The sequence below is a fragment of the Lates calcarifer genome, linkage group LG7_1 (assembly GCF_001640805.2).
Source record: "Lates calcarifer isolate ASB-BC8 linkage group LG7_1, TLL_Latcal_v3, whole genome shotgun sequence".
Lineage (NCBI taxonomy): Eukaryota > Metazoa > Chordata > Actinopteri > Centropomidae > Lates > Lates calcarifer.
Window position 1 is genome coordinate 15,983,297 of NC_066839.1, and position 14,756 is coordinate 15,998,052.

The 14,756-nt window shown below is 41.0% G+C and overlaps 2 protein-coding genes across 6 annotated transcripts in view; one reads left to right on the plus strand and one right to left on the minus strand.

Moving 5' to 3' along the window:
* The window catches only part of gpcpd1 (glycerophosphocholine phosphodiesterase 1), a 259,347-nt gene that overhangs the window by 83,475 nt on the left and 161,116 nt on the right, over positions 1-14,756 (plus strand). The window lies entirely within an intron of this gene.
* LOC108896922 (1-phosphatidylinositol 4,5-bisphosphate phosphodiesterase beta-1) overlaps positions 1-14,756 on the minus strand; it is a 100,797-nt gene that overhangs the window by 35,781 nt on the left and 50,260 nt on the right. For all 5 annotated transcript variants that reach the window (XR_007813628.1, XR_007813629.1, XM_018696235.2 and 2 more), the window contains exons 4-9: positions 11,302-11,442; positions 10,676-10,755; positions 8,045-8,098; positions 5,920-5,995; positions 4,204-4,304; positions 3,229-3,395 (exon numbers count right to left, since the gene is read on the minus strand). Coding sequence is in view for 3 of the 5 variants with exons in the window: in XM_018696235.2 (XP_018551751.1) it covers positions 3,229-3,395; positions 4,204-4,304; positions 5,920-5,995; positions 8,045-8,098; positions 10,676-10,755; positions 11,302-11,442 (619 nt within the window). In the remaining 2 variants the exon portion in view is untranslated. The remainder of the gene's footprint in view (positions 1-3,228; positions 3,396-4,203; positions 4,305-5,919; positions 5,996-8,044; positions 8,099-10,675; positions 10,756-11,301; positions 11,443-14,756) is intronic.

Consider the following 14,756-nt stretch of genomic DNA (forward strand, 5'->3'; position numbering starts at 1 on the left):
CATAGACACAGAGTTTCCCCAGATCCCAAGACATCTGTAGGTCAAACAGGGAAAAAAAAGGAGTTAACATGTCCGGGATTAGAGGTGCACTTGAGTGAGAACCTACAGGTGTTATTCTAATGGTGAGATTTAAAAGGTGAACTTATAGGGGAAGAGAGTAAGAAAGGCTACATTCAAGTCATATCAAAAAAGTTCAGCTTTTGGCCACAATAAGAACTCTATTGAGCTGAGAGGAAAGAGCAGTTGAAATGTATTCTGATTTTAATGATAAGCTGTAAGACAAGAGTGGACACAAACTGACAAAATTTGACAAAGAGCTTCCTCTCTACAATCACTGAAGATAAATATGCGATGATATGCCACTATCCACTCTGGATGTAAGAGACTTTAAGTGTCTTGTTTCATTTAGCATTTTATTCATCTGCCTTCAAACAATGTCGGAACAGTTGAGTGAGCACAGACTAAAGTAGTCAAAGACAATGATAGAGCACTGAAGAGATTGATGACAGGTATTATATTCACAAAATCCAAGCTGTAAAACAGAGACAGAAGAAAGAGAAAGTGCAACAAAGAGAGTGAGCAGAAAAAAGTATGTGTTTTCTCACTTTTCTTCCTTAATCATAGCTTTTTGGAGGGCAGAGACCTAAGGCATTGATTTGATATTTGCAGTGAAGGTGTATGCATTTATGCATGGATACTGTGTATTCCTGCATTCCACGTAATGCTTTTTCAGTGCAGGCTCAAAGCCCATGTTTAATATGCACATAGCCACTCATAATTTAACGTACATTTTTGATTGCATATATGAGTGTCCTTGATAGAGGAAAAAGTGTGTGCATGTGTATCTGAATGTGTGTGTGATTGTAGCATGCAGAGCTCTGGACCCCTCTGCAGAGCAGATGGCAGCACTTCCTCCGGCTAGATAAATACTTCACATGGGGAAATCTGTCACTGGGACAGAGAAGGGCACGCTTCCAGAGAGCCTGGGACATGACGAACACACAACATCACGGTATGAGCACATCACTGTGATCAGAGTCAAACACTGGGCAGTCAAACGGGATACTTGCATGTGGTTTAAAAAATGATCTCAACTAATTTAGGCTTTACTTTACTTTGGGAAAAAAGTAAAGTAGATATTTAAATCAGAGGAGATTATGAAAGTGGCACTCTAGCTCTGCTTGAGTCAGTTTGGGTCAATTTAATTTCAGTGTAATCAGTAATAAAATGTGCAAATGTGAGTGGCATAATGATGATATTACCGAACAGGTTTTTAAGATAAACAACCTCTTCATTGGCACGGCATGGCAACATTTTTAATTTTAAAACAGAAACTCTATTTAATAATAGCCTGCAGACAAAATAGTTTGTTCTCCACATATTCCTGCAGCATAGTTCGAAAGGTTTTCATCAACAGCCCTATGTAGGTATACTGTATAATCTAGTGAGCCATAGTACTATAAAGGTTACTGCTTTAAAAACATCAAAGGTATTAACATTTTACAAATCATGTATCATACTGTGATGTTGTAAAACACAGTGTGCAGTATAGTTTTTGGTGCTGTCTGAAGTAGTATTTTCAACATCTATTACTATATTTGTTATTATTTATATAATGTTTTGGTCTAATATAATAGAAAAAATCTATCCAGAGATTTGCTTGATAATAAACAGAATATGGTGTAAAGTAAGTCGCCCTTTTTGGCACATGTGTATAATTATCTGTGCCTTCCAGCAGAGATAAAATTTGAATTGGCACATACCCGACCTTGATGTCTGATATCTGGAGTGGGATGTTCTCCATTTTTGGCAGCTGTCTGTCCACTGACACCTCAGACAACATGAAAGCTCAACATGTCCAGGAGTGATGGATCCCTTATGCTCATCCCTCCTGGTTGTTCATAAATTATTCTGTGCCACCCCTGATGCTCTAAGACTACACCTAAAACTACTTCTTTACTTATTTTACATGAGTGCAGTTTTTGATACTAATAGTAATTTTTAGTTACATTGTTTGTTTGAATTTTTTAACAGGTAGATTGATAGTTTGAACAATAGGCACTGATGACTGCTGCCTACAGTATAATACAGTGGTTGTGAACTGGCAAGTAAAATAAACATTTAACCACGTGACCAGCACATATGTCAAATTAAGCATTCAACAATTTGAGAGGACTACAAAGACAGCAAATATAGAAACAATAAGTTGCCAAACTACTAATAGTGCTGGTGGCCAATATTTTTTTTTTTCCTTTGGGCAGAAACAGGCTAGCTGTCCCCTGTTTCCAGTTTTTGTACTGAGACAAGATAACCAGCTGCTGGCTATAGTGTTATATAAGATTAACAGATATGAGAGTGATATCAAACTTCTCTTCTAACACACTGAGCTTTCTCAGCAGTTACCATAGCTATCTTTACACAGGATTATTTGAGTCGTCCACTGATGAAATCACTGGTCTGTGCACATTGTATGGATCAGATATGGGATGTGTTTTTTGTTTTGTTTTTGTTTCATTTTTTGAAATGGATTTACAGCAAAAGACAAAATGAAGATTTGTAAAACATAACAAGAAAAACATCCTAAACAATGTTTGTGTGTATGAAAGCGTATCTGAATGTACATGTGTGTTTAACAGTGCTGCATAAGTTCCCTGCTGCACTCCACTTACCACTTGCTATTTGTTCAAGCTCTCCTGAAGCACAAACAACACACCAGCAACCCTCCCTCTCTCTGTCTTTTCACGCTTTCTCTTTCACACTCTTTCACGCTCTACTCAAGGATTCTACTCATGTAATGCTACTCCTATAAATAAATTGTGTGTGCATATGCACATGTGTGTGTGAGTGGTATTTACAGACTTCTAACATTCTGTTCCTTGGTATCCCCCTACGTCCCCTCACTTTTTGAGCTTTTGGACACTAGGCAGCAGGGCTGTCGCTATGGTAACACCCTTCCCAAATTTATTGGTAGTGGGGGCTGAAGTGGAGGGTTGGGAGTGGGTAGAGTCTTAGTAGGGCTGGAAAAGGCTGGGGGCCTTAAATAACCACATTGTACATGTGGGTTAAATTTATCTTTGAGTTTCTGTGTGTGTTTTTACTATGGGATTATTTTTCACCATAAAACATCTGTGCATTAAAAGGTGCTTCTGAGTGTGTGTTATGTGCGTTTAGATATACACATAAGCATGTTAATGTGGCTGTGTTTGTACTGAAATTTGAGCCACTGACCTTTCTGTGCCAGCGAAGAATTAGGTTCATATTTGTCCACCAGCAGCTGGACCTGTTCAGGTTTGAGAGGAGGGTAGAGGATCTCATTCAGACGAGGGTCTCGCTGTTTATTGTTAATAAACTCTGTCATTTGCTCCACTGTGAGGTATGGACGACTCTTAGCCCCCCTAAGGAGATTAGAAGAGATGAGAGAGTAAAGTGACTAGTGGGAATACAAAAAGGGAAAAGCAGAGAAAACTTGGGAAGGGTTACTAAGTGATATGTGGGAGCAAGAAGAGAATTCAAAAATTGAGATATGAGAAAATGAAATGAGAAGAGGATGATGGAGGGGAGGAGTGGTAATTAAAACGACAAAGAGATATGGAGAGGGAGAGCAACAGACACGCAAAGGAGCAGAGGATAAAATGTTGTGTTGAGTAAATTATGGGATTTGATTAAAACGCCTTTCATATCTATGCCTGTTCCACTAAATTATCATCTCCATATCCTCCTGGCTCTCATGCCATCTCACTTAACTGTGATTAAAATCTAGATTTATGACTTGGATTGGGCACAGTCGTGCTGGCACGCTGGCTCGGCTGATGGTCTGAGTCCCTCTGGGCCAAGGGGCAGATCTGCTTCAGCAGCACGTGCGGCCACACAACCGGGCTCGAGGAGTCACAACCAGGACCATTACAGCACACTTTCCTGTACTAATTAACTACTTATGATGACTCTAATGGACAAAAGCAGGTGCCTTAACCCTGCAAAGCCATATTGCTCACTGAGGTCTGCCAGCCATTATCTAGCTGCTACTTTGAAAAGAGCAACAGATGGTTGGTGAAAAAAGAAATCTAATTAATCCCACTCACAATGTTTCAAGTTTTTATAACTTTGAAATAAAACTGTGAATTTCTATATTCTTTAGAAGTTGCAAAGATTTTTGCTTTCTAGGAAGATTCTCTAAAAGACAACTGAGAGAAACAGGGTTCTCACACATCAGAGAAGATGTGGTCCAGCTCAGGTCGGGAGCAGATGTTGCTCAGAAACATGCTGTACACCTCTGGAGTGAAGTCTTCTTGGGGGATGGAGTCATTCTGTAGAAGAAAACAGCAACATGGTTAGATAAACTGTAGGTGCAATACAAATGCATGAGGCAGCAGGTGGCCTTGTAGTGGGCAGAGACACTGCGGAGGAACTTCAACTAAATACTACCACTGGTTCTTTTAGGTATTGTTGCATCTTCAATTTCTTTGATTTGATTTTTTAAACATAATTTATATCTAAAAAACATGTTCAACTGTATTTTCAGAGTGATGCACAGGTGCTTAACCTTCAAAACTGTTACTTATAGGCAACTGAAAAGTCTCAAAGGGGTTAATAGTCTGCAATAGTGTGATTATTGTTAGATCAAGTCCACCCAAAACATCTCTGCACATTAAATCATATTTTCTAAACAAGTCATGTTGTGCTGAGTTTTAAGTTGCCCTCTGTTTAACCTATCTCTCATCCCTACTGGATGTGCCTATAATAAAGACACATCTCTCATTGCCATGAGAGGCTCTATAGCTGATCCAACCTCTTGTATTCATACATACATCTCAAATAATTCACAGAAGACAACTGCCTGCAATTTGCACCTAGATTTAAACAAAAAAGGTATGGTCACAAGGGCTCCTTATAAAGCTATGAGAGTCAAACAGCTCTGATGAAGACACAATGCTCAGCACAGTAGCAGGCAATACCACTGTGCCAGCAAGAAACAGATCAGAACCAAACACTCTTAGAAAGGAGCAGAGAAAAGAAGATCAGGAGGGATGCACCGAGGGAGGGGGATGCAGGTCAAGCCCCGCTGAAACTCAGTGACTCATTTTAAAGACCTTGGTGTGAGCAACGCTGTGTATGTACTTTTGCCTGTGTTTGTGTGTGTGTGTGTGTGTTTGAGGGATTAACAGCACTACCATTTAGCTGTAATTACTTGCGCGTTGGAACAACAGCAAATCCCACCAGGCCTTCATACAGCAACACGTTCTTACATCCTGCTCTCTCCCCCTGTGCTAATTATGTATAGCTTGTTCTGTGTGTGTGTGTGTATGTGTGTGTGTTTCTGTATGTTTTCATTCTGTTTGTATTCAGAAGCCATTCATTAAAGCTACGATGTGTCTCTCCTACTGTATGTGCATATGTTTCAACATGTGTTCAGAGCTGCATTAAACTGCATTTTCTCACTTCCAAACATGCAAATTGCTTGCTACCACTGGAATACAAAGATTGTTTACTGTGTCGGGGGACTGTTTACACCTCTATGCATGAGGGGGCAGCTTCTCTCTTGTGATATCTGACTGAGGTAAAGATAAAACAGCTTTTGTCATCTCTATTGCTCCCACTGGGTCTATGTCTTTGTTTCATTACAAGCAAAGCTAAATCAGTTCTGAGTGAGAAGTCATGCAGACATCCAGAAAATAAGACTCCAAACAAATGAGCAAAGCAGCAATCAGCTGCTGTTTCAGAAGAATAGAGAATGAGCTGAACGTTGAGAGGATACAGCTGATGGATGGATGGAGAAGATGAAAGAGCTTGGAGACTAGATAAGAGAGACAGACACAGATAGAGAAGCAGGGACACAAATGGGAGCAGGTTCAGAGACAGAGGAAATACAAGGAGACAACAACACTGGAAAAAAGAGGGAGTTTCAGTATTTTGGTGTCTTACTCTGCCAGAGGGGAGGTTACAGTTTTCCAGGGCTGTCTCCACTCGCTTCCTGTCTGCTGAGAACATCCTGAAGATACTGTGGGGACACAAAAACACAGGCTTATGAGTAATAACAGAAAATGCCACACAGATAGAGGAGTTTTCACTCTGATCCTCAAACTGTTGAATTCACCACAGCTTTTAATTGATAGTTATCAAGGATATCCTGTGAGAAAAGTCTGTTGGAACAGCAGAACAATGAAGGGAAGGAATGAAAATACAGAAAATAAAAAGACTTAAACATAAGCTAGGTGGGAGAGAATGCAACCACAAACTCCAGGGAGAAATTACAGGTTGAGAGACAGAATTGAGACACAGATCATGACTACATTAAAAATGAAAATGTAATATATGCAGAGTAAGAAGACAGAGGTACAGGAAGGCACATCTAGCTTAAGCTAATGCAGTCTAGCAGTCTTGCAATGAATCATATATTCATGAAGGTTATACAGTAATGTTTGCTTTTTGTTGAAACTGTTGTAGAAAGGTGCTGATTCAACTTTTTGAAGGCTGTAGTTTCCGATACATTGTGTTATACCGAGAAGTGTTTCTAACATATTTTAGACACTCCCTTATAAAGAGGCAGAATGAGATAAATCAGAGTATCTCAGCGAAGGTGATTCATGTGTACAACTGCACTGTGAATAATATTCACTGTAAGAACTTTTCATTATGGTATGTACAACTTAGAGTGAGCTGATTTGATTACTACTGTTCACACACATCTAAATTCCAGATGGCAACACCATATGTAGATAAAAAGTGATAATGTTTGTAATTGTTTATAAAGACAACATCGCCCCGAATGTATTCATAAAGATGAGCACACTAAGTTGCATCCACAATGTTGTCATTTCTTATCATCATTATCATTATCGTTATCACATCGCAGTTCCACGAATTCTATCTCACTAGTTGCAAAACTAGTATTTTCTCCTTTGTAAATAAGGACATGCATATAAGATGTTTGCAACGTCACTATACATACAACATAGCTGTGAAAACCATGTATCTCCAGTGACACATTTCATGAGGTAAGAAAAACAGCCCTGTTTTCTGGTTTGTGACACCACATTTTTCAGACAATCCTAGGGCTTTTTGAATGATTTATTTCTCTTTTGGAAAAACAAGGTTTTCACTAGGCAGTGCAGAATATGCTGTCCTGCCTCATCTGTCATTTTGAGTGTAGAGAAAGACAGTGCTTCTGTGTGGTTGGGCTGCTGTTCTCTGTTTTATTCTAGTGTATATAGACAATAAATGTGATTTACTGCAATGAACTCCAGCATCGTTACAGCTACCACTGGCTGTTTAGGCCTGTTTCCGCTGGCCATAGCCTGTTTGTAATTACATGCAGAGGTATCCATGAGCACATACTGTATGCTCAGTGGGAGAGCAGAGTCAAGCTGACTTTAGTCAAACTGACATGTCCTCCCAGCTAGGAGGTTAATTCCCTAAACGGCAAGGAGCATCTCTCTGCCTCTCTGCGCCAACACCCACAGCTTTCCTCTGCGGCTCTGAGGGAGGTTATCGCAGAAGTTCACTGTTGCCTGCCTGAAAGCACAACTTGACTAATGGAGATGGAAGCGAGTTGGATTTCCAATGAGCTGATGACAAATGCTCAGATAAGTGAAACGGAAACTAAATTTAAAAAACAGAAGACATTCTCATATTTTGGCACATCAAAACGGGGCTTGCCCAGGGTATGCTACTGCTCACACACACACACACACACACACAAACATGCAGGCACATGCGCGTGTGCGCGCGCACACACACACACACACACACACGCAAACAAACCAACAAGGGTGGGCTCTTGAAAAATAGAGGAAATAGAGGAAAGGACAGCTGTCGACATTGGAGCAGCTTTTACTGCAGAGCTGAAGAGTCATGGAAAGAATAAAAGAGGGATATTGTGAAGAGAAATCAGAGCATACTTTAAGAAATGCACACATATACACAGAGAATGTGTGTATACTTAAGTGTATATATGTTGAAAGTGAGGAGAGACGGCAGTGGAAGCTATGCATTGATCAAAAGAGCAGAGTGGTGGCAGGGGAGACAAGGATGAATCAGAGAGACTTACTTCTTGACGGGGATTCGCCCCTCAGGGTTGAGCTGCAGCTTCAGTCGAGTGTATCTGCATTGGACGGAGCACACACAGCCTTACACAACATGTAATCAGCAGTTTGTCTGTGTGAGTAATGCGCTTGGTCTAATTTAATTTCTGTGTGTGTTTGCTTGACTTTACATGTATGACTGATATACATCACCATTTGCCATGTCTGTGTACAGGCAAGAGTGCAAATTCATATGACAGTTCATGCATCACTGGGGTGAAATACATACATATGTCAATACAACACCCTGCGACTGACTGCATGTGTAGAGTTCTCTGTGCATACCATGAATATCTGGCTGTGTTTACATGACAGGTTAGAACTGTGGCTAATCTCTGGAAGTCTTGCATTGGCAGCACTCCGCCATGCAGCAGCAACACAGGCAGCGCAGCGCAGCCTGCACTATAAATAGCTTAGCTGCAACAGGAGCCGTCATTATGGGCTTTGCTTTAAGTGGCTGCTGGCTAATAATTAATATCCATTACAGTGTCCACTCCATAGAGTAGACTGACTACTACAGGCAAAGTCACAGATGACTGTAATGGTTAACTGGGCCAGACTGGGTTTTGTCTGAAGCATTTTTTTTTTCAAGAGAGGGAAATGTGAGGTGAAAAACGGAAAGTCATGGCCAAGAAAAAGCTAGTTCTGTACAGCTGACATCATTACAGCTACTTTTGAAAAAGGCGGAGAAAAGGAAACAAGGATGAAATGAAAGGTAAGGAGGGAGGAAAAGCATGAGGGTAAAGAAAGACGGAGGGAGCAGTTAGGTGTTTCTCGATGCCTTCATCTGCCTTACAAGTGCCTGTATTATTCATCAAGACGAGTGGGGGAAAACAGATTACTTGCATCTGTCTCCTTTCATGTTTATCTCACTGCTGTCTCTTTCTCTCTCTTACTTCGTTCTGTCTCTACTCTCCCTCCGTAGTTAATTCTAATCAAGAGGGTCAGTTTCCATTTCATCTATGGTAATACAAATATTTATTTCTGCACATCCACTTTTCTGGCATGGGATGAAATACAAAACATAAACCACAGAGCAACAGCTGATAAATTCCCAGTTTTCTAGCACAGTCATGGGTCATCCCACTATATGCAGTGCAATTCTAACCCTCATCACTGATGCTCAAGGCAACATAATCCAAGGAGTATCCTCACTTCTGTTACATTGATCTCAAAAGAACATCTTGAAACACACAGCCGTTTGAGGACATGCTGGGTTCTGCTTTGATTCCTGTTCCACCCCCACCCCCCAAAAAATGTATCACAGCCTTAAGAGGTGGCGATGAGAATTAACCACATGCAGAGGAACATCAACATCACTTCAGGGATGAGGCCTCCTCACGCTGCAGTAGTAGTATGACAAAGAATCGCCTTATTTGTAAGCAAGCAGTGCACAACAACTGCTGCTGTGAGCAACCAGCGTGACTGCAAAACCTGCTCTATTCAATTCTGTTCAACTCTCTGTGTACTATGTGCTCGATGGCCACTTTTATTGTCTCATAAGTCAATCACCCTCCTCAAGGGTGTGAGTTAATGGTTTCTGTTCGCTGATAAACATCGGACAGCTGGGACTTGTCACCGAGCAGAGCCCAGCATATTCTCTGAAAACAACACTGCAGATTCATATTTAAACTCACTCAACATCATCATCACTCAGTCACTGCCTGCACAGATACATCATCTGCGGACCACAGAACACTGTTTTTCGATCAGATCAATATAAATGTGGTGCTGTAAGCTGTCAAACGCAGTTATTATACAAGATCAGAGGTGATGTGAGGGCGACTGATGCTAAAAAACTGACTTGCTGGACAAAGAGCCATTGATGAGGGCAAGGGGTGATTTACGTAATATGCTGGAACAGACAAATGTGGCACCTTTTTAACATTTCAACATCACCACAGCACAGGTTAGCATGCTGACCTGTTTAAGGATCCACTTTCACTGGTGTGCCATTATGCCATTAATGCAACAATAATATAACCTACATATGCACTCTTGCTCTGGGAAGTGGATGAGCCAGCACAGAGATGCACAGAATCAAGTTCATGACCTAATACATATTTCCAGCTGTTATATTTATCCTCCTCTTCCTTCCTGTCTGTCTTTTCTCTCCTTTCTCTCCCCATTGGTGTAAGGTGAAGTGACCTTTATAAACTCAAACCCTCAGGCTGCCTGGTAGAGCTGTAAAAAAGCAACTCCCTAGCTCCTGTGTCAGTGTGTACAGTACATATTTATTTGAGCATATGTGTAGAGGTGTCTGTGTGTATGTAGCAGGGTTTATGATGTTTTATAGCATAGTTTGTGCACTTATGTACATGTTGCAAATATGTTTAACACTTGCCTTTACAGTCAGTTGTATGTCTCTTTTACATAAGATGCCTTATTTGCTTTTTTCTGGGGTTTCTGTTTATGTAAAATACAATACATATCTGATGTGATGTCGGTGACTACTGACGTTCTTTAGTTTCATGCAGACCTGATTTTCATATTTATCTCGGGGATTGGAGATTTACATTTTTTGCGTGACTGTGTATGTGTGAGTGCGAGTGTGTGTGTGTGTGTGTGTGCAAAGCATGTGTATGTAGATGACATACGCTTTCTCAAGGCAGGCCTCTCTGGACATGTTCTGTACCAAGAGGTTAGATGCCAGGTTGAATAGCTCTTCTGCCCATTCCTGCAGTAAATAAAACACACACACACACACAAAGTCAGTCTTGATAACTTCTGAGGGCTGTAATGTGTCTTCTGCAACTGCCACAACAAATTAAATCATCGGTTCATTAATGCTTGTATGCTGATAATTTCTATTTGAATTCTGAAAACACACTGTTACAGTGATAGTTTACTTCCACATTAAGCCTCAACCCTGATCCAACACAGGATGATCCCTTCATTAAAAGTCTAACAAGAATAGACAAACCAATAATAAATGGGATCTTGTTTTAATCCCGGATATTCATCATCACCTAAAAAATAAGTTGAGATACTGATCAAATTATTGTTATGCAGCCTTTTCATCATTTTAATTAACCTTTCCTTCATTTCAAGGTTTCATTTCAGTGATTTTTTTTTCTGTTTTGTCTTTCTCTTTCAGTTGAGAAGCTTTCCAGTCTTTTCAGGGAAATATTACATAAACACGGAACACCTCAGTTCAACTTAATCATCAGGTTGGAGGAACAAGGTTTTCATTTAATAACATTTTGTTTTTTTAGTTTTTTACCTTAGCTGTCTCCTCTTGGAAAGCCATGAAGTTCAGGTAGGTGATGTTGACCATGTCAGGGCCACTCACCACTGTCAGCATCCTGTTCTCCATCTTACCCGCCAGGGTGCTGACATCCAGTAGCTCACGCAGCTTGGCTTCCTTAACAATGAAACACACAGAAAGCATGTCATAACCAAGTTCAAAGCAAACCAATACAGGTCAACAACCTTTAGACTTTTTATATCCCAGTTCATAATCATTGACAGCTCATACACACTGCTTACACGCTGTGAACTATACCACCTTTATGCCAACAGTGGACTACCTTTCACCCACACCTGCATCCACAACCTAGCAGCTCAAACAAAACTTCCACCAGTGGAGAGGCAAATGACATAAAACAGACCCAGAATTTTTTGGTATTTTTTTTAGAGGAAGTGCTGTTTTGTGTCATCGTATTTTGGTTACTGTTGTTTCATAACAAAAACAGCCCTGAATGCACTGAACTGAAACAAGATCTCTCAGTATTTTGGAGTTCACACCTTGTCTGACAGCTTGTTTGTGTGATTAATGAGAGGTCAGCTGTCTGAGGCAGGCGGTGTGAGGAGCGAGGTGGGAGGCCACAGTCCCAGTAGATCTTAATGTGACTTGCAAGTTTCATATTAGAAGCTATAAAAGCAGTGAACAAGGTGGGTTAAGCAGCTCTATGATAGGAGGCATTTTCATTTGTAAACTAATTAACGGTGCTGGAGGCATTGAGCTGATGACACTGGTGGCACAAAACAGAGATTTTTAGTAAGAAGCACAAAAGACCACAAAATATCTGCAGGGTATTTATGGTGTTATTTACTATCCATGACCCCACGACAACTCGCCAAATCCCGAGAGCTTACTGATTTTCAAACCTTGCTTTCCAGCTTGTCCTCAGTGTGGTAAAACATCCTGCCATCTTGTCATATTTTCAGCTTAACTGTGGAGGACGGTACTAAGGAAAGCACATGCACAGTGTTGAACAAAATGTTTCATGAAAAATCATCAGTGGATTCAGCTGATATCTCATGAGTATATCGCACTTGCTCAGAAAAGTTTTTTAATAAATGTTCTCACAAACACTGCAAATTCATGAGAAGGAATTACCTCCACCTTGAGCAATGCAATTTTCAGATTTAATTTTTGATTCCCTGCAAACTTCTTTTATCCAACAAATTCAGCAGGTTCAAGGAGTCTGTTGTAAGAAGTCTGTTGTCTGTAACAGACAAAACATTGGGTGCTGGCAACAGTCCAGTTCACACAGAGAAAAACTCTGAGGGATTTGTATTCAGGGGTTGTAATTGTCTGAGGAAAACTAAACCAAACTAATTTTAGCAAATATACATTTAAACAGCTCATCTTCAGTGAAAATCATATAAAAAAACAAACTACAATGCCTCTGAGGTGCAAGAGAGGAATAACAATGATCTTTTTCTCTCCTTTTGCGGCCCAGTACGGCAGCAGCATACAAAATGGTTGCTCTGGCTTAATTAACACAACAAAAAAGCTCTGTAAAGGATTTTGCAGTGAAAGCAAATGAGCTCCCACTAATTTAACCAATCAAACAAAGAGCATTGTGTCCTGTGTCACGCTGATAAATGTCCTCTACACGTCCCTCACGCCCCCCAATCAAATTGTGCGGCTTAGTGGCGCCCATTATTATCAGCTGAACTTTTCTGAGGCAATAAATTCTCCCTATTGAAGAATCTCTCCCTTCTGACAGCCTGTCTGTCTGCCTGCCTTTCATATAAGCATTCACAGATTTATGTGGCAACGTGGAGAACTACTGTCTTGAAAAATTATGCCTTGCTATAATTTCAAGAAGAGACGAAGGAGCGTTAACTAACTGCACGTACTGCACCACTGAAATATTACAGGTTTTCAGTCACTGAGTGATTTCCAGATAATTCTCACTCGGAAGTTTAGAGTTACAAGACCCTGGGCTTGACCACCAATCAGTTAGACACAAAGTGCTTATTTATGGGGATCCATCACTGTCCACTTATGCATTCTGAATGCCACCAGTCCCATCAATCACAGCATAAAAAGCCATTTTCAATTTGCAAAAACACACAATGCCAAAGTACCCTTTGAGGGATGCTTTGGCTGCCTGCCGAAGATGAAAGGCTTCTGAGAAAAGAAGAGACGACAGTAAGATGCATATTTCATTTATTACAGCGCTTGAACGTCAGTACAATTTGATGCTATTTTGATGCTACTTGTAGCCATTAGCTGAACATACAGCTCATCTCCATGTAAGCAGTCAGCGCACGGCTCATCTGGGAGGGAGCTGCAGGCACTCACAGCACATCAGCAGTTATGTTGGAAAAGGTTGGAGAGAAATGAACTGATGTCAAAGAGCTGTGACCTGCTATACAGGAGGAGGAGGAGAGAGGAGAGGAGAGGAGAAAAAGAAGTAAAGCCATGAAAAGGGAGGAACAAAGAAGAGAGGAGGGGGCTCAGACATGTGAGGGAAATGTAATTTGTGATGGTGCATTGTGGGAACTGTTGGAGGCATGCCTGAGGTCCCAGTTACCACAAAGATGGGAGATGCAGAGCCAAACAAGAGAAGGGTGGGGGATGGGCTGGGATTATGGTTAGGCAAGAGGATGGTTTCGTGTTTCACTACATAGTTCAGTGTGAGAGCCCTTCCTCTGTACCACTGTCACGGACCACTGATGTGAATGGCTATTATTTCCAGGTTGTATGCGTGTGAATGTATATCATGTATCTTTGTATCCATGCTAGTGAGCATCTGCTTATTCAGGCGTGGATGGTGCATGTCAGCAGCTGCAGTGTGTCAGTATGGTTAGTCTTCACAGTTACTTAGCATTCAGGTGGAGCTGCAGCCTGAGGTAACGCACAGACTTCCTCTTCCTGCCTTAAAGTTTGTCACAAGGCTGTACATGTTACCAGCCATGCACTCAAACTGAGTCACACTCTGCTGGGCACAATGGAAAGGATTCAGATTGGCAAAGGGAAGTTAGCTACACCTCAGGTCATTAAACCTGCAACAGGGCACCTGTCTAAACTCACACACACACACGCACGTGCACACACCTTGGACTTGGAGACACAAATGCACACACATCCCCAATGAGAGCACACATGCATAAAACCGTACTCAAGCAAGCACAAATCACCGCGCATACACATACGGATGCACACACAGTCACAGGTGTGTGTGCATAAATACACACACAGGGACATCACATCAAAGGAAATGTCAATATGAATGATTGATGATAACCCAACTACCTACACACAGGCCACTCAACACTTGCCTTTAATATACTGCATGACAGATTTCTAACTATAATGCAGTATATCTAAAACTAAAGTCAGTGCATGCCAAATTATAGGTGCTGTTAATCTGAGACATTATAAACCTGGAGTTTTCCCCTCACCCACAGAGATCCACTTCAAAATGTTAAAAAAGGACA